At 35.3% G+C, this 20,198-nt stretch overlaps 1 protein-coding gene across 6 annotated transcripts in view; it reads right to left on the bottom strand.

Annotated features, from left to right (window-relative positions):
- Positions 1-20,198, bottom strand: part of LOC129905806 (zinc finger protein ush) — a 274,373-nt gene continuing 254,175 nt past the window's right edge. For 5 of the 6 annotated variants that reach the window (XM_055981390.1, XM_055981389.1, XM_055981391.1 and 2 more), the window contains 8 exons: positions 3,146-4,020; positions 2,969-3,069; positions 2,679-2,906; positions 2,319-2,612; positions 1,187-2,257; positions 812-1,115; positions 611-744; positions 1-543 (listed from right to left, as the gene is read on the bottom strand). In XM_055981390.1, the coding sequence (XP_055837365.1) occupies positions 54-543; positions 611-744; positions 812-1,115; positions 1,187-2,257; positions 2,319-2,612; positions 2,679-2,906; positions 2,969-3,069; positions 3,146-4,020 (3,497 nt within the window). In that variant the 3' untranslated portion in view covers positions 1-53. Of the gene's footprint in view, positions 544-606; positions 745-811; positions 1,116-1,186; positions 2,258-2,318; positions 2,613-2,678; positions 2,907-2,968; positions 3,070-3,145; positions 4,021-20,198 lie in introns of all 6 variants that reach the window. The other variant, XM_055981394.1, reaches the window with a different exon arrangement.

Genomic DNA, 20,198 nt, shown 5'->3' with positions numbered 1-20,198 from the left:
TTAATATTGAAATATTTCATAACTTCAATCATATAGACTGCCGTCGTCGTCGTCTATAACATTGCAGCTTCTAAATTTTCTTTATTTTTATTCAACATTGTTGGAGATTGCACTGGCGTCACCGGACTCGGACTATCTGTATCACCTCTAGGTTTATTCTTACAATAAAATTGTTTATGTGCTAAATAAGTTTTCATATAATTAAATGTTATATCGCACGTTTGACAATATTTTTGATTTAATGGCATACCACCACCTGCACCTCCTCCACCAGATGATGTACTATTTCTATGTAGGGAATTCTCATCACCCGATAAAGGTGATGTTGAATTTAAAAGTGGTGGTGGAGGAATCGATAAGGGAGAATGTAGAGATCTAATAACACCAATATCTGTATCCATTGGTTCAGTTTTGACTTGTGTTAGGGGTGGTTCCAAATGATGTAGAGCTGGATGATGATTTGGAGGTGTAGAATTGGAATTATTATTCTTGGTGGCAGAAGTTACGGCGATAGGCTCTAAGGGTTCCGTTTTTATGGTGAAACTAGAAAGAAATTAAAATTATTAGAATTAATGATACAAGGGTTTAAAATTTGGTTTTGCGTACATACCCCCCTGCTAAGTTAGTAGTATTGTCCCCATTTAGGGTTTGAATTGATGATGACTCATTCTCTTCGATAACCACTTCGGGTGAAATAGATGGCGATGTTCCAGGTTGTGAATGTACTAACTTCATGTGACGCATCTTAAATTCAAACACATAAACAATTAGAAAACGAATGACCGGAAGATTTGGATCGTTATTGACTTACCACATTGCCTTTGTAGGAAGATGAGTAGTTACACATTTCACAGTTAAATATCTGTTGAGGATTCTGTGGGGAGTGTTGTTGTTGTTGGGTCGATGACTGTTGTTGCAATAAATGCTGTTGTTGTTGCTGCTGTTGTTGAAGTTGTTGCTGTGCAGCAGCAAATTGAGATAATTGCTCCTGGCTCATTGCCACAGGACTAGGAATTTCTAAGCCATCATCTTCCAATATGCAAGACATATAATTCTCCTCGTTAAAGTCGGAGGTTTTCTTATCGAAATGCATTCGAATATGAGTTCTCATCCCACTACAAGCAAAAAATATAAAATAAAATCAATATTTCTTGTCCTATTTGGGAAAAATAAAAAATATATTTACCGTAATGTATTGCCCTTATATCGACAAATCGAACATCGAAATGCCTTAACACTTCCATGTGTTTCCAAATGTTTGCGACTCTCGGAAGCAGTCAAACTAACAACATCACAAACAGGGCATTTATAGGAACACTGTGGCTGAGCTGTTGCTGCTGTTGGCGGACATGGCTGACCAATGTCATGTAGAATCTTACATTTGGAACATTTTTCCTTTGTGATGGGAGGGGCAGCAGCAGCATCACCACCTCCCTTAGGGCAGTAGAATTTCTGATGAGCCCTCAAATTATCCATTGATGTGTATTTAATTCCACAAGCTGCACAGATCAACTGTTGATATGCAATTGGATTGGTATCTGCTCCTCCGCCAGCACTAGACCCCGATGGAGGAGTAGTGGTTTTATTTTCAGTATCATCTTGATTTCTAGCCGAACAATAATGTTGCTTATGAGCCAAATAGTTTTCATATTTGCAAAATACAATGTTGCATTCTTTGCATTTAGAGACACCTTGTTTAACGAAAATCTGTGGCTGTCCACTAGATGCTCCTGCCACACTAATTGGTGTTCCAGGATGACCCAAAAGTGATGATGCCTTTGCTGAATCATTTTGTTTGGCTGAAACAGCAGCAGCTGCTGCAGCTGCCGCTGCGGCTGCTGATGCAGATGACAATTTAAAAGCTAATTCTAGATTCTGTTTCGCAATTAGCGGGGGAATAATATTGGATTCAGTTAGTTTCATGGCAATATCAGCTGGGAGCATAGATCTCAATGGCAAATGATCAATTACAGATGTTGGAACTGGTGATATTGATGCCGCACTGCTACTTCGGGGGCTTAAAGCTCTTCTTTTCGGCGATGGACTCATAGAAGGGCTATTGGGTAAAGAAGGAGCACAGACTATTTGCTCCGGTGTTATACTACCACTATCAATGGAGAGATTCTCCTTGCCTTCCATCATGTTTTCTATATCAATTCTATCATCAATTGGTGCCATGAAGCTCGATGACGAACGAACTCGATGGGCTTTTTGAATGGGAGATCGTCGTAATGATAGATCAAGAGGAGCAAAATCTCTACAAAAAGGGAAATAATGTTAAGTCACGAAGGAAATTTTCTAAATTAACATCATCTTACCTTATGGGCAGGTCTTTTTTAATAGCTTTCACAGAATCACTGCAACTATTTGCAGAAGATGCTCTTGTATTCTTTTCTGTTAACAATGGTGTCGCTACATTTGTATCAGTTAGCGATGGAGTACTTGGTAATGGTGGTTGTTGTGAATGTGTCCGTGGTGTTGTTTCCACATGTGGAATTTGGTTATTTGTAATGCTATTGGTACTTAAGGCCGTAGCCATTGGTTTAAGAGATCCATTTTCAAGTGAGAAACATGTGCTTTCAGGATTTGGAATACCAGGTGATACTGAGGTTCTACAAAAGAGGCCAACAAAATCATTAAAACATATCAAAAAAGTTATTATTTTGATTTGAGCTTACAATGGTCCTGGAATCATACTGGCAGCTCGTATTAAATAATATGGAATTATGAGTATGGGATTTGTTGGTAGAGCAATAAATGGTTGTGGAGCAACGGCAGCAGCTGCTGCGGCCGCTGCTGCTGCTGCCACAGCAGCTGGTGTTGGTGTTTTGGTTCGCACCTGTGGTGGACTGACTGAACCGCCACTAGTTTTAGTACTAAGTTCGGGTAATTTTGGAGTTGTTTGGCTAAAAATTAAAGAAATTTGTTATAAAATGAGTTCAAAAGAGAGTATATCTCGAGATCTTACCCATCATTTCGCCTTGAACTACAATAATGTTGCTTATGGGCACGATAAGTTTTAACATTCGAGAATCTAATATCACATTCAGAGCAGTAACGATCGATTTGCTGGAAAATAATACAAAAAACAAAAATCAGTAAATAAGTCTTTTATGAAAAATTTGATTTATATCAACCAACTCACTTGACTAGAACTATCATCGCCACCATTGGAGGCGTTCGAACTTGGCGCCGGAGAGCTTTGGTGCATTCGCATGTGACGATTTAATGAGACTTTCTTATCGGCACTATAGGAGCACTGTGTGCAAGCATATTGCTTGCCAGTCTTAATAGATTTCGCTGATGGCTCACCACTGGAAGTGATGGTAGAGTTTTTATCTCCCGATGACGCACTCCCAGGGCCGCCTCCACTTCCCCCAACGCCACCACTACCACCTCCACCAGTTGTCGAATCTTCTTCTGCTTCTTTTCTGTGTGAGCAGTAATAAGCTTGATGTGCTTCCAAAGTTGATCTCGACGAGAATCCAATTCCACATGGAAGACACATAAAAACTTTCACACGTTGTGAATTATCTACAACTGCTGTTGTTGGAACTTGACTCTTTACAACATTAGTTGGCTTCTGATCAACTGGTGCAGGTAATGATTCATCTAAATGATGATGATTTTTTGTTGATTCTTCATGAAGAATTTTCAAATTTCTTGCATCTGGATTTAGTGCTGGATCAGATGCTAGGAGTGCATTCAGTCGTAGTTTAGGAATTGCAGTTGTTGCTACTGCGACAGCAGGAACTATTATTGATGATGAGTCGTCTGGTTCTGAGGGTGAATTAGCTTCCGATGGAAGATCTGATTGAACTGAAGGAGAATTTCTATCATCGACTTCTGGTTCGGAAGGTGGTGATAGGGTTCTAGGCGAACTTGACGAAGCTGGACAATTATTGTCTTCCTCCATTAGGGATTCTGTTGTTGTTGTTGGTTCGGCTGATTGATCAATGTCAGCCGAAGCAACCGGATCAGATTGCTCATTCAAATCGCTTGGGCTTAGATCTTTTGTTTCTGCAAAATAGTAAAATGGAAAAGCGTGTGAGTTTAATTGGGAAAAATTATTCTGGGCATACAAAATTCAAAAAAAAAATTCAATATAGTGTGCAAACTGCAATATACACTTGGATACAAGCAAATGCTCGTCGCATGCCTAAAGTGCATCTTCTTGCATCTTTTCTTACAATTAAACAAGAATGGTATTCATAGTGAATTCTTCTCGAATACGAAATGACAAAAAACCATGATGATGGTGGGATAAGTTCCACAACCCAAAGGCACCACACTCTCTTGGGTCTCAGTGGTGATGATGGGCTGCGGAGAGGAACATACAACATTGGTATATAACGCAGATTGCAACATAAACACACAGAGTGTACTCACAATGACTAACAAAAAAAAAAAGAAAGATTAAAAGCAAAAACAACAAGCAAAACTGAAAAAAAAAGAAGGAAGAACCCTCTCTGGAACGTGGACTTCCGAGGAATTTGATAATCTTTCGATTTCAAGAAATGATAATTTTAATAAGAGAATTTCCAATTCGTTTTATATTCTTGGACGACACAGAGAAGTTTTGTGGTGTGTCCAATAAATGAACATTCGATTGTATTCTACACGTGAATAGCTGCTTTTTGTTGTTGTTGTTGTTGGCTTGTCTTAAGCTTAGAGTAGAGACAGATTAAACTTTATTCGCATACAATTGCAAATTCTGATGAAGATTTGATCATATATTCTCTAGTGTTTTAGTTGGAAATTTAAGATCAGTTAACGGGTTATTTTTGAAAGTTTTGGAGAGATATTGAGGACAATATGATGCTAAGGAGACTACAAGTTTGAATATTTATAAATCTTAAATAATTAACAACTTTTCATGCACAATTATAAAGCTCAACAATAACGATACACACAAAATTGTTCGTAGTTCCAGAAATATGTAAAATAACGTATCGGTATAGGACAGGAGCAAGTGCAATTCACAGAAACCTTTTAAGACAAAAGCATGTCAAGCAGGCGGCTAATGTGTTGGGCAATGGGTATAATTCAAAACCTACATGGCTACATGCCAAAGCTATCAAAACTAGATTTCGAAGATTTAAAACAAACAGAGGCAACAAGGCCATAAATGAGTGTCATCTACGACAAGGAGATTGAGAAAGACACTTGCACATCGGGTCTTACGTTGTTAAGAACTCGCTTCTATTCGTACGATGCTGAATGCGTGCCGTTACTATGTAGCAATATAAGGCCAAATAGCTTTAATCAAACGGAAAGGCCCAAACATCAAGCAATGGCAATAAGGACACAAGAAAATGATATTCGCAAAAACTTTTTTGAGTAAGAGAATTGCACATCCGGTTTTGTGCTGAACAAAGTCGGTTCAGGTTCAAATTTAGAATTATTAAGGCTTATTTTTGATTTTGTTTGAAATACATTGGTATGTAAACAAAAAACTGACTTAGAATTGGTTTAGCTTTAACATTTGAATATTTAAATTAGTAGACTTGTTAAACCTATAATATGTTATGGTAATTCGGTTCAGGTTCTTGGACGCTAAATATAAAATGGCAGTAGCCTGTCATAGGTACCCTTTCACAGGTACCCTTTCGAGCCAAAGGCTTGCTCACTGGGTGGACGAACTTGGTTCTATGTTGCTGAATGGTAATCGGAACCCCGGAAAACTGTCAGTCATCATAGTTGTTGTCTTCGTTTGGTAGACCCACACTTAACAATTCCACAAAAATTAAGGTCACAAGAGACTAAGCGCTAATCAGCGCAAATGGTGTTTTTCTACGGAAGTATTCTAAAACCTGCCATTTCTCCCTACCTGGCTGCAGGAATAAGAGATTGAACCTATGTAAGTAAGTTGATAATTATTAAGAGTGGAAAATGATTTCCAATATTTTTCAGGACGTTATCCCAGTTTTTGTAATTTATGACTTCGAGGTGGAAAGAATTTTTGTTGGAATTCATAAAATTTGCTTTTTTCGTGTAATACAGACTCTAAGTTATTCTCAAACTGATGCGAATTAGTTAAAAAATAAAAAAAAAATTCGCGCTTACCTCGTGGTCGTGGCACAATGGTTAGTTTACTATTTGCCAGAGGTCTGGGTTCGTATCCCAGTCTCCACAGCCTAAAAATATTTTTGAGAAGTACTGCCTCTTGAAAGGCGGGTCACTTTCATTCTTGCAAATTAATGCACATGCATTTATGCACACTAGAGTGGTGAGAGTCACTATGCATGTCGTTTGCTCCTTCATGGGGTGTCGTGACACAAATATAGGGCGTGTTTTTTCCAATACTCAGTAGCTACTCATTTTTCATTTTATTCACTAAACAATAATAAAAATTACACAAGTAAGTATTTGTTTTTATTGTTTTTCGAATCAAATAAAAAAATGAGTAGCTACTGAGTTGTAGAAAAAACACGCCTATAATTGTTTTTTTTTTTTTACATAACTTCTCCCTCGAAATGTTATTATTTTGGCAAAAGGTGGGTAAAGGTTCAACTTCAGCTTTCGGAAAAAGTGTGCAGTTTGGTTTAATTTTGATCTACTTAAATCTTCATTGATAAGGGCTCTAGTTAAAGAATTGAAATATTTGATTAAATTTTTGAACATTTAATGGCAAGTAACGACAAAGGCAGTTACGATTACCTACCATGAGTTAAGTTCCAAGTAAGAAGACGAAATTCTCAAGAACCATCTAAACCATCATCACAAGATTCTAAGTAGGGACAAGTTTCTTCCATTTTCAAAAAAAAAAAAAGAAAAAAAAACTATTGTACTATTTGTATCTGCATTAGAAACATAACGAGCAAAACACCTTCCAGCTCATTTGTTTTTGCAGTGTAAATTAGTAAACCGTGACTGAGTATTATCACATTCACCTCCAGGTGCAATATTGCCTCCTGCCTAAGTTGTTTTTCTTCCCATATATGTTTGTATGCGCGGCGTTTCAACAATTCCCCATCTGGCTTTATGTTGCTCCCTATATAAGTTGACCCATCTCACCGTCATTTGCTTACCCACTATTTTAAACGAAGGAAAAAAGAAGGAACCTTTACCTACAATTCTCTATACAGTTTATATTGGATTGGTTAGGTTGGTAAGTACCTATACATTATAATCTTCTCTGGATCAGAGTTTGTGGCTTGGTTTTGTGGAAGTTTGTAAAGGTAGGTATATAGAGTGTGTACGTTTTGCCATTTGGGTTTTTATTTCTGTAGAATCTTGTTTCTACTTTTTTACACCTCGTTGGAACAATCGATGCAGATCATTTCACATGCACTATAACCACCACCACCATTGCCATCACCATCACCATATAACCATTTTCTGGGTAAGTGCCAAAGTCAAAGTAACGAAAAAAAAAAAACAAAAATCTTCCTTCAAAAAATTGAGAGAAGAAAAAAAAAAACAACAACAACAAAAGTTGATGAAGTGCCAATGATAGTGACTTTGGAGTTCACTTAAGTGGAACTTATTTTTGTTATGGTTTTTTTTTTCTCTGTAGTTTAATGCTGGTTGCCTATTTGCAGTGCACATTATTTCAATATGCAAGACTCACAAACTAATTCTTGAATAAACCAAGAGAGCAGAGATCGATTGTGATCATTATACATATAGAGATACAGTGTGTATATACAGGGTGTTTCAATAAAACTAGATTAATGTATATAAAAAGGTGTTTTTCTAAGATATGCGGAAAAATATTAAAAATATTGTTGATAGCATTTTTATCAGAAAAACTCTGAATTTGTTAGTCGCATTGGAATTGGGACTCTTAAAAGCTACTATTAAACTATTTGGCATCTTATCAACCGATGATTTTGGGATATTCTTTAGCTATAAAATTTTATAAGGGGTAAGAAAAAGTCTTTTAAAAAAGAAGATTCGTGAACATTAATTAAGTTTATATCGATGGCGAGTCATAAAAAGAACGCCTGAAGCAATGTCAAAGTGGAAAACTACAGATAGACCTTGCCTAAGGTGAACTAAGGTACAAAAGCAGGATCTTAACCAATTAAATAATAATAATTTTAAGTTATTTAAAATGCAAAGGTTGTCGGGATGTGATTTATTTAACCTCTCTCTCATCGAGCTGTATTAGAGTCTTTTACATCAATTGAAGAACAGGGTAAAATTGTTGGGCTTTTAGTAAAAGAGGAAAAAAGCATCCTTTCAAAAAAACAAACAAACCTACTTCTGTTACTTAGGATCTTCAATGTTGTTACCAGCAATTTCAAGGAGACTGATTTTTATTTGAAAGAATTTTGTTTTTTTTTTTCTGGTTAGTTAGAAAGATTTTGTTCATTTCATGAGTTTAAGCGTTTATTTAATTTGTGTATGGGGGTGTTGGCACCTAGGCCAAAGTTATAATTAATTTTTTTTGTGCGTTGCTCATATTCACTGTGGCGTATACGTGCTCTGATTTGTTTTTAAAATTAAATAAACAAAACACATTCTAAAAATCCCCATATCTTCTTTTTTTATACCGCAAGTACAAGAGTAGAGGAAAATGAAAATTTATGTTTTTGAATGATGAATCGAATGAGACCCGATACGAACACTCTAAAAACATTTATAATACCTACTTTTAAGGAAAATAAGTATTTTTTTTGTACAATAACTTTAAATTTATAAATTTATTTATAACGTTATTTTAATAAATTTTTTTTTTAAGGAAATGAGAGGATTTTATATGATAAACAAAAACCAAATAAGTTTATTCGAATATGCAAGATAAAAGGGTTTTATTTTCGAAAAAAATTAAAAGTAAGATTTCGTAAATTTAATTTTATTTTGAGTTATGTATTTGTGCATGTTTTAAGGTTATTTCTTAATGTTGAATTGTATAAAAAACATCTCTCTTTAATTGAATTTAAAAAGGAGGCATAAGTCTATTTTATAAAGTTTTTCAGAAGTAGAAGTTATTTTGTAAAGATCGCTAAGCAGATTTGTTTCGACAAGTTGTTACAGTAGATTATAAAAACTTGTAACACATTAAAAAAAATCAGTTGAATAATCCTTGAGACCAAATTTCCGTCCATTTTTTATTTCAACTGAAAAAATTATAAATATTTAACTTTTAGATGTACATTTTTTTAGATTCTAGTTGTAAAACATGCTATGTATATTGGTACAATATGTTTTCACTGTACTAAAATAAAGTTTAAGTTATAAAATTTAACTTTTCATTCCCTAGAATTTTTGCTATGGCTGAAGGTCGAAAAAACAATTTTGGGGCCTACAGATTTTGGGAAACAAGTGGAACTGAGACTTGGTTTAATCAAAATCATGAGAGTTGTTTAAAAATAGTTTTTTTTTCATAGGTAGGTACCGTTTGAAAAAAAAAATTAAATTTCCCCTCTAAAGAATTCACCAACAATTACTAAGTTTGAACGAAATCACTTGTTTGAGCTATTGTCTGATTTACAATCTTGCAAGGAGACGAGACGAGGACGTTGAGTTTTTTCTTTTTCTTTTTTAAATCGTTATAAAATTGTAAGGTGATTCTCATGCTGCTTTTTTTGTGTTCTACTAATTAAAAAAAAAAAAACATACTAATCACCTTTGGGATACGAACCCAGATCAGCATAAGTAAAGGGGCAATCACTGCGTGTTTTAATATTTTGGGCAAGAGTTTTTTTTTTCAAAACGAAAGTGAAATGTGAAAATAGAACCGAAAACACCCTGTGAGAAATATATACTTATAATTTTAGTCTTTCCAAATTATTGAATATATGTATTTCCTTAATTTAAGTCCGAAATCAATTGGCACTGGGTATATAAAATTCGATTTCGAAGGATTTAATAATCTACATGAGATTGGTGAAAAGTCCTTTTATACCAAAAAAAAAAAAAGGACAGTTGGTAAAGTTATTGAACCAAAACCTGTTTTTTTCTTTTTTAATTGATAATGTTAAATCGGGCTTTATAAACAAACATTTAAACAATTTAAATTTATATAAAGATAGGAGAAAAAATATCAACGTTTTGTATTAAGTATTACATATAGTGACAACTATCGGTATTATTTGAAAAAAAAACACCCTGTATACAAAAAAAAATATAAAAAATTTAGATTCTGGAGCAAAAACCTATATAACCTTTATAATATAGATACCCCTGAATACGTATATGTGTCTATAGGAATGAGTTAAATTTTTCTTTGATTAATAACCATTGATAGCGATACACAAAAATAAATAAACTCACGTTTTTTTTTTTTTTTTTTTGATTTTTATATTTCTTTGAGTCTCACTCTTGATCCTGGCTGCTGTTGTTGCTGTGTGCATTAAAAAAAAAAAAAAAACTGATCCAATCCACACAGCTTCTGCTTTGAAAAGCGAGTTGCAGATCGAAATATATTCGTTAAAAGATTAAAAACTCACTCAGTGTATTGCATCTAGATAATGAAATTAATTATACATAGTCTTGAGCTGAAGAGCAGAGAGAGTAGGTATAGGAGTAGGAGGATATAGGTGCACACACAAAACCATGACCAAGTGAGAGATCTCAAAAAGATTAACTCCACCATATTCCTACTCTGTTATACTCAAGACAAAAGTTTAAAATTGGCAAAACTTCGAGGTGATCATCATCGAGGAACATCATCAACATCATTCCCATTATCATCTCCAGCACCATTTTTGTGGTCAGCACAACAAAAATACAAAAAATCATTTTGCTCCCAATAGATGATTGTTTTTTTTAGCTCTTTTTTCTTGAACAGAAGTTCCACATGCAAATAATCCTCGTTCAACCTATGCAGCTTCTGATCGGACGAGATCTATTTGATGCCACCTTTAATTCACCATCTGTGTAGAATGCCACAAGGAGGCACGAGCATCTTTCGTATAATATTGGGTATTGCATCGAATGACAACGTTAAAAAACGAGAGGCGCAGCAAAGGAGCTGCTATGCCAGTTGTATAACACAAACCAAAGACATCCCAGGAACATTATAGTGGACATGGTTCGGGGGAAATGTTTGTGTCACCATATACCAACCAATTGCTCAACGTCTTGGGTCGATCGGTCGGTCGGTTGGTCTGTTCGGTTGTTGTCGGTTATAGTGTTCATCCTCATCGTCGTTGTCGGTCGTCGTTGAAATGGTGTAGATTTTAATTAAGACATCAAAGGTTTGACTAGTCGTGGAATTCTTTGATTTGTTGCTTTGTGATTTCGTGCAAGGATTGCGAAAGAAAAAAGTTTTTTTTTGTTTAATTTCATTTAATTATATGAACAATGAGAAAAAACATATCTATGGATTTGGGTAGTGAAGATTGAAGAGTTTGTATGATCAGATTTTTTTTTTTTGTATTATAAGATCATGCGGTGTATTGCACTTACAAGATCTTGCAAGTAGTAATGTGAACTACAAATACAGTTTGCAAGGTTTTTCTAACAATCGTGTGAATTATGTATGTCCCATTTGATCTTTTGAAATTTCAATACTTTTCAGTTTCTATAAGGTTTATATAATTTTTTTATTAGAAAAATTTTTATTGTAGAAGTCATAAATAAAAAGGCAAGAAATTGTTAACTAGCTTGGTTGGATGTTTTCAAGTATTTATAGAATACTTACTGAGCTTCGGTAAGACTTCATTTAGTGATCTATTAGATGTTAGGTGAATCAGGGCCTTTCAGAAAGATTTTGTTTGAAGTTTACTTTTTTAACATGTTACAATGATATTTTTTTGAATTGTTTATTTACTAATGTACCACCAAAAATATCATATAGTGTAACGGGTGTGACACAAAGTTAAAACGAAAAATTTAACCATTCTACTATTCACTTAATTATTCAAAAGCATTAAAATTTAATATTTTATGTTTTGGATATATTTTATAACTTATTTATTACATATTATTTTATGTCACACCCGTAACGAAATGGAAATACGACTAATTTTTAATCGCAGAACAAAGTATTACGCTAATGTAGGTTCAAGAACATCAAACAAAAAAATGCTATAGATCTATTCCTTAAAACACGGATCCTGTTAGCAACTGCCCGCTCCGAAAATTTAAACATGTAAAACTTCAGAACCCATTTATAAATACTTGTTACAACATTAGTTAAGGATTTTTTGGTTACACTCAATGCAATCAACAAACAATTGTCATATTAATAAAAAAAAAATGAAAAAGAATTACGTTAAACTATTGAATAATTACACTGTGATAGTTAAAAAAACCGACAGAGGGCTTTCATGTCTTCTAAAGATAATTCGAGTATACTGAACACGATGACGTACTTAGTTTTTCTGGATTAGGTCAAATAAGAAAGATTTTTGCGTTTGAAATTTTGTTTCCACATGCCAAAACTGAGGGTGTAAAACACCATATATTTTCCAATTTTTGATTTTTTATCGATTAAAAATAATGGAAAATCTTTTTTTTCTGAAGTATTTTTTGTAAAAGAAGTTATTTGAAAAAAAAAAATCTGTCGAATGACATTTTAAATCATTATTTTATGGCAAAAAAACGTCGATTTTTCTTCAATCTTTCTTATATGATCGACCATGTCTGAAAGTATGAGCATGTTTGGTTGAAACGCCGATTTTTCAAATAACTTCTTTTACGTATAATAGTTCCAAAAAAATAGATTTTCCATCATAAAAAATCTAAAACTGGAAAATATATGGTGTTTTATACCCTCAGTTTTGGCATGTGCAAACAAAATTTCAAACGCAAAAATCTTTCTTATTTGACCTAATCCAGAAAAACTAAGTACGCTATCGTGTTCAGCATACTCGAATTATCTTTAGTAGATATGAGAGCCCTCTGTCGGAAAAAAAGTTCCATTTTCGAACACAGTGTTATGTACATATAAAAGCGACACTAATAAAAGAATATCACTATTTATGACTGCACTACAGTCGCTTTACAGGATTGTGTATTCGGTAGTCAAAAATCCCTGAAAAGGACTTTTTTGTTACTAAGTAACCAAAACTATGATAAAATCTTAGAGGATATAATATATGGAGTGCTTGTTCCTATACCTAATACATTGTAACGCCATATACATGCATAGGGGTCGCTGCCTTCGTTTTTCAGTGCGAGTCCGGTTCCGCAGCTGTAAATAAACACGCTTGTTGATGACAGCCATCTAATTAAAATAAAATGGAGGCATGCACTCATCGAAAAACTTAAAGAAACTAGAGCCCTCTATAAAAGCTTCACGGAACTAACAGCACAAGCACTCCATATATTATATCCTCTAAGGATAAAATACACTATTTATATTTTGTTTATTTGTATTGGTTCTGTTTTGTGTTAGGTTTCTATTTATTTATTTTTTTTGTTTTTAAATTATTTTGGAAATAAGCTGAATTAACGAGGCTGAAGAAATATATATTTTTAAATTTTTGAAAGGATTTTGTTTTTCTGTTTGTTTTATTAACACTGATGATGATGTAAAGTAGCATTTTTTTTTCAATTATTGGGTGCAAGTGTTTATTTGATTTCGGTGAGGGTGTGTTAGCATCGAAGCCAATGTTGTAATTCACATAACTTGCACGTTGTCCACGTACTCTGTGGCGTATACGTACTTTTTTATTGTTTTTTTGTTTTACCGCATATATGCAAGATTAGGGGAAGGGAAGACGTTTTATAAAGCTAAACAATTAAGGTTTACGCAATCTGGCCATATGACGTATTATTTTATAGTATTTTATAATGCTGAATGGAATGAGACCCGAAACGACAACTAAAAAAATTTGTACTTTTTATAAAAAAAAATGAATATTTTTGAGTAGAGGTGAGCGGGATTAGAAGAAACAGAGGTAAGAAAGTAACATTCATTCTTCTTAAAAGTACACAATTTTAACTTGGATTATGAAATAAACTTTTAAGAAAGTGTTATAACTTATAACACATATAGAAACAAAATTTTCAAGAAATTCATCAATCTATTCAATTTATTTTTAACCCAAAAACGTTTTTATTTTAAAATAAAAATTCAATATTATAGCTACGTACCTACATTTTCGGGAAATTGGTTAAATTGTTTACGAGAAGGAGAGAGCAAGAAAACGGTTTAATGAAAAGTACTGTTTATAGCAACTTTTGGTGGGTCCTAGTATAATTTCAGCGTTGTCAAATTTTAACCGATTTCATTTATAACAGATAAACTACATAAGCTCAGGAATTTTCAAAATAATGTTTTTTTTTTTTAGTTTTCTTTTCCCACTTTAATATCGATTTTGGAAATATACTTGCTCTAAAAGTTGTTGTTTTTAAATAATATTTAAAAACAATAGTTATTTCCAAATTCAAATTTTCATGAGAATCGGTTGAGAATCGACTGAGAAAAAACATTTTGATTTTGGGAGTGTAGTGAAATTTGGTCACACCATTCCGTAATCAGTGTTACAAGCCCTATGAAACGTGATTGCTTTCTGTCCAAATATATTTTTTAATGTTAAATAGAGTAATGGTTCAAAAATTTTAATTGTAACCTATTTCAAAAGGGAGTCTTTAAAGGCGCTTTAATAAAAAAAAAAGTAGGTAGTAACCAGTAGTGCGATAGTAATTTCAGGGGTACTGCCTTTTGCGATGAACTGACAAAGCCTCTAAGAGTATCATAGTGCATCTCTACTTAGGCGTTCGGACTTGGCAGTAAATTGTAGGTCCCTTTAATTCTTACAAATTAATTACAAGCACAAAAGAATGGTTAAGAGTTTTATTTATGTTTAATTTACTTTGCAATTTCTTAAAATTCCATACTCTTAAAAGTAAAAGAACTAAATAATTAATTATCACCTCACCTCATAAAAATTAAATCCACAAACAAAATGCTTCGTCTCAAATTTCACATCGCGCTATTTGGCACCACATTTCATTGTGACTATGAGGTGAGCGCGTAGTGCTCATCATGAGATTCTAGATTCTAATTGAGAAATCGAGTGGAACACGTTTATTTAGTTTCACCGACCATTTTACACAATGATTGATCTTTTATACTCCAGGTCTTTCCTTCTTAAAAAAATCCTTGCCAACTTAAAAATCTGGTGTTTCTCTGGTAACAAAAGACAAACAAGAAAAAAAACTACAATACTCTCTCTACTTAGTGCTGCACGGTGTTGTACAAAGAATTCGTGATGCAGCGCATCCGTGCAGATACAAATGCAACTACTCCTAAACGAGAAACTCACGGATCATCTCTTCATCAACAAGCAACCTAACCACATTGAGTGCGGTCGGTATACAATAAGAAGAAAAAGAAGTTATAACCAAAGACGAAGATGAGGGCAGCAGGACACATCTAAAGTCGTCATCGTCATCCGTCCTCATTGTCATCATCACATCATCACCATCCCATCCCATCATCATCGTCATCATCATCATCAGCACATCACATCAGCAACATCATCTTATTAGCAGCCAACTGACTTAGTTGACTTTTGTTTTTGTGTGTTATTGTTGGGGGGTAACAATTGTTTGGAACTCGGAACAACAACATTTGTATCTCTCGGTTGTTTGGATTGAGTTTGGACTCTTCGAGATTTGTGCTGAATGTGTTCCTCCTGTTTCTCATTTCTGTTTTTTTTTTTTTTTGCAAGATGATGACGGGAATGATGATGCGACTGATGATGGATGGACGGAAGAATGGATGGATGGATGAGGCTGTGAAAGAGCGAGATTCTTCCTTCCATTGGTATAGTCATCAAGGAGGAGATTAAAATGTGGACTCGCCATCGCCACCTCTATTTCCATCGCCATCCACAACAAACTACCGCAAATCCATCCATCCACTCTTCGAATCGAGTAAATGGTTTTATTTTTGCGATTTGTGTTCACTTTGCCGTTTTACAAGATTTCGCTGATTCACGAAAAATGATTTATCATCCAATCGACAGGATGAAATGAATGGTGTGGTGTGGTGTGGTATAGTATAGATCATCATCATCCAGCATGATGCTCGGAAGAAGGTAGCTCCCACTGGCATCTTACACATCATCATCTTTTAGGGCTTCTTTTCGTTTAAGTCTCAGCGCGTCATCATATCGTGGGGTTCTTCCTGCTTTTTTTTATACGTTTACATATTTGAAATGCTGCAGAAGAAGCTGTCAGTTCATTGCAGTTGATTTGATGCTTATGTGAGGGGATTTTTTTTTCTGTTTGGTTCTCTGGTCATGAATTTGTATTTTGAGGGCATTTAGGGACAACCCATCTTTTGGGTAGTCTTCACTCTTGTTATCTTGTTAGTTTTCATTGCCACCATGAAGTTAAAAATGCTATGCAATAAATAAAAGAATGTGAGGTCCAACAATGGGAAAGACACGTTATGTCTCATTGGTTTCAAGGATGTGTACATTAAAAGAAACTAAGCTGGATTGCAAAATAAATTTGAAGATTATCCTATCTTAGTTATTTTTATTAGAACTAATTCTGATATTAGTTCAGTTTTTTTTTGGCAACAAGCCTTCCTAAAAATCATCTCAAGTTTACTACCATTTATCAAACTATCTTAAAAGGTTTATAAGATTCTCCTACACTCTTTATTCACTCTTTATGAATTTGGGCCTCAACCAACAAGCTTCTCAAGCCAGCACTATCCTTAGCCAGCTGCTTTCAATTTCGAACGCCAAGTTGATTGAGGTCCCTTTCGACTTTTGTGCGCCAACTTAGACGAGGCTTCCTCTACTGCGCCGGCCGTCTGGGTTTGAGTCGAAAACTTTTCGGGCTGGATCATTATTGTTCATGCGCTCCACATGACCTAGACATCTCAGAAGCGGTATTCATATTCTCTTGACTAGGTTAGTGTACTTTCAAAACCCGTCCAGTTCGATGTATCTGCTTCTCCAATCACCATCAATGCAGAATTTTTCGACCCACTTCATTACTGCAAAAGCATCGGTAACTGATCTCTTGGTTTTTTCCTACATGACATCCTAAGATCATCCCACCACGTGGTCACAAGTGCAAGTTTTGCAAAGCAAGTTGCAACTTGCAATGCACTCATACATTTTTACTAGCACGTTCATACTTTTGCTACTTGCATGCAAACTTTAGATGAAAGAAAATGACAATATGCACTTTCAAACTGTTATAAAACTGTTATACACACGAGCAATAAATTTTGCAGCTTGCCTCCAGCTAAATTTGTAGGTGTCTTTGAGTAGCTGTTTACAAAACCAAAAATTCATTTATTCCTATCGTTTACTTGTGCAATTTTAATTGCAAGCAATAATTTGCAGCAAATTTTGCGCTCACCTGTACTTAAATTTGCACATTTAAAATTTTCCTACCAACATGACAATTTTCGAGAAGCAGGTAATTTGACAGATTCTATCAAAAGCTATGACAAATCTAGACCTGAAAGCAAGTTCCCAGGCAAGAGAAAGTTGTTACACCAAATTGAAATTTTCAGGCCGATTTTGACAAACCTAACGAGTCACAATGACATGATGACATTCAACTTCAAATGCCCAGCTGTCAAAAATTTATAAATGCTTCCGTTTGGCCTTTAACTTTTAGTACACAGGTCACCTGAACTTAAGGCTTTGATTGGTCAGATGTCATAAAAAGTTAGGTGACCTCTAACAAGTCAGAACTTAAGTTCAGGTGGCCTGCGTTGAACGCGGGGCTAAGGAGAACCAAAAGAAACAGAACGCAGTTAATGACAAGTAGCCAGTAAAAGGTCATTCCGTCAATGTCTTCTGTCAATTGTTTTGACAGACATCGAATTTAATTATAATAAAACAAAAAAAAAAACGGAAATAAGCAAACACATAATAATATTTGCCTAGCAATTTTCCCATGATTTCAATCCATCATCACAAATTCTTCATCGCCACTAATCAAAATTTAACATTAGTGCAGCACTGCGAACTCTTCCCATAAACTACATCGAATGAAGAAAAAAATAAAAACACCGAAGTCCAACTGTGGTAGAATATGTGTCAACTCGATCAAAGGTTAACGACAATTATTATCAAACAAATTGTCAGGCGTGCGAGCGTGCTATGCCCGCATCATTGAGCCCACAAAAAAACCCCTTACCAACAAAAAATAAATAAACACGAAGAAGAAGTAACAAAAAAAAAACCCACGAAATCCACTTTGTGGAAAACGAAAACAATAAACTTGAAAAGCGTTCGGCGTTCAGGTAGCGCGCAGAAGAACAACAACAGCGTTGCTTATGGCTTCTCTCGTTCGCTTATCGCGTCGTGGCCATCTGAACGCGCACAGCTCCAGTCAGGATAATGATTAGAAAAACGGCTGACATCTGATTTGTTGGTACAAAATATTATAACGACCCGATTCGGTCTCAGATACGGCAAGCCGGCAAAACTTGCATGCTGCTATTGCTACTGCAGCAGCAGCAACTATTGCCAGCAAACTACTACTGACTATGTTCAATGTTAAACATTGTAAATCTCAGAGCACAGCGAATGACTTTCTGCTGGTGATGCTGCTTCTTCTCCTTTAAGATACACATTGCAAGAAATTGCAGCAGCAGCAGCATCAACCACAAACGAGGCCCACGAACGAAGAAGAAACAACAACAACAACTGCATATAAGTTGGTATAGAACCTACCTACCTTGCTTCTTCTTTAATACCATTTTTAGTAAGAGAGCGCTACACTTGGCGGCATGAGAAGCGTTTTGCTTTTGCGCGTTGACCTGTCAATTGGCGTCTATTGAAATGTCAGCTTGTTCGTCGTCCGTCCTCGTTCGTTTGCAATAGTTGCGTGCAGCAGCAGCAACAGCAGCCTGTTGCGCGAGCGCGCGCGTTCACAAAAAAAGATTCACGGTGACGCAGAGTAGTTTTTATGGTCAGCAATTGGTTTCGGTTATGTCCATTTTAAGTGGTATGCGCAAGTGCTGCTTACTGCCGCACGCCGCCGCATCAAGTCAATATCTTGCTACGATCTATCTAAACTGGGACGAGAGTTGGGGAAAGGGAAAGAGGATAGTGAACAATTTGAAAGCGACCCATAATGAGCCGTGGTCGCACAGGAACGACACCGCTCTGTGTGCGCGCAGATAAGTCACTGATATACCGCCTGTTATAGTGATGTGCTGTGCCGGTGGTTCTTGTCTCTGCTGTTTGTGCGAAGATATGACGCGGTTTTGTAAGACTTGAAAGATACATCGATCCAAACGACCAGATAAGTTTAATTACACAATTTTCTAGTCGCTGCTGTTGCTACTCTTGCCTTTGGCTGTTTTGGCTTGGCAGCGGTAGCGGCGCGGCAGCGGGTGAATTGTGTTGCCGCGCGCTGTTGACATGCCAACTTTAGGGGGGCAACATACAACCATTTCGGGGCGGGTGTGGCCATGAATGTGTACCACAATCCCCAACCAATACAATAAAAACAAAACGACAACGGTGACTGAAGAGATCAACTGACAGTGATAATGTGATTAGTTGTGTTTTGCGACGATTCGTTTGCCTTGTCAATGTACAAAGTAGGTACTATAGGAGCAAAAGACACACGGCTGCCGTGTGCGATGTGTGTATTTCAATTAATTTTCAATTTAATATTGTAGGTATGACAACGTGCCCTCCGCTGCGCTGGCAACCCACAAAGGCGGAAGAAATGATACCGATAAGAAACGAAGAACAAGTTTTGTCATATGAAAAAAAAATTAAGAAAATAAAACTAGAGATTTGGGTGAGCGATATTGTGCAAGCGCGTTCCTTGATGAGATCAGACAAATATTTATTATTTGTTTCTTTCTTTTTTTTTGTAATTTTTATTTTCAAAGGTAAAGATTGAATAGTGTGTCGTGCTACCGAGTGAAACCAAAATTATAAATTAAAAAATCATTAAGAATCTCTAGAAATGAGAAATTAAAGATCTTAGATTGACGTTTAAGAACAAACAATTGATAAATGTTCTAAATGTCAAAACCAGCATGAAGATCTTTTCTAGATTGTTTTCATTTTTGATAAAATGACAGTTAATATAAACTGAATGTAAGATTGCTCGCAAACAAAACTGACATGTTAAGAAGCACATTTGGAAAATAAAGCACAGCACAAAGTGACATGAACATGAACACGCCTAACACGTTAATCACTGTTTTCGTAAACAAACAGTGCTTTTTCATTTTACTTGCAGAATAAAATAGTTTAAGATCTGTTGACTTTCCGAATAGGATAATGCAACAAAAAATTTCTGTAACCGGAAATAAGAACAAACCTAAACGTCACTTTGACATTTGTGAA

This window comes from Episyrphus balteatus, chromosome 1 (genome assembly GCF_945859705.1).
Source record: "Episyrphus balteatus chromosome 1, idEpiBalt1.1, whole genome shotgun sequence".
Classification (NCBI taxonomy): domain Eukaryota; kingdom Metazoa; phylum Arthropoda; class Insecta; order Diptera; family Syrphidae; genus Episyrphus; species Episyrphus balteatus.
This window is presented reverse-complemented; position numbering and strand designations above follow the sequence as displayed.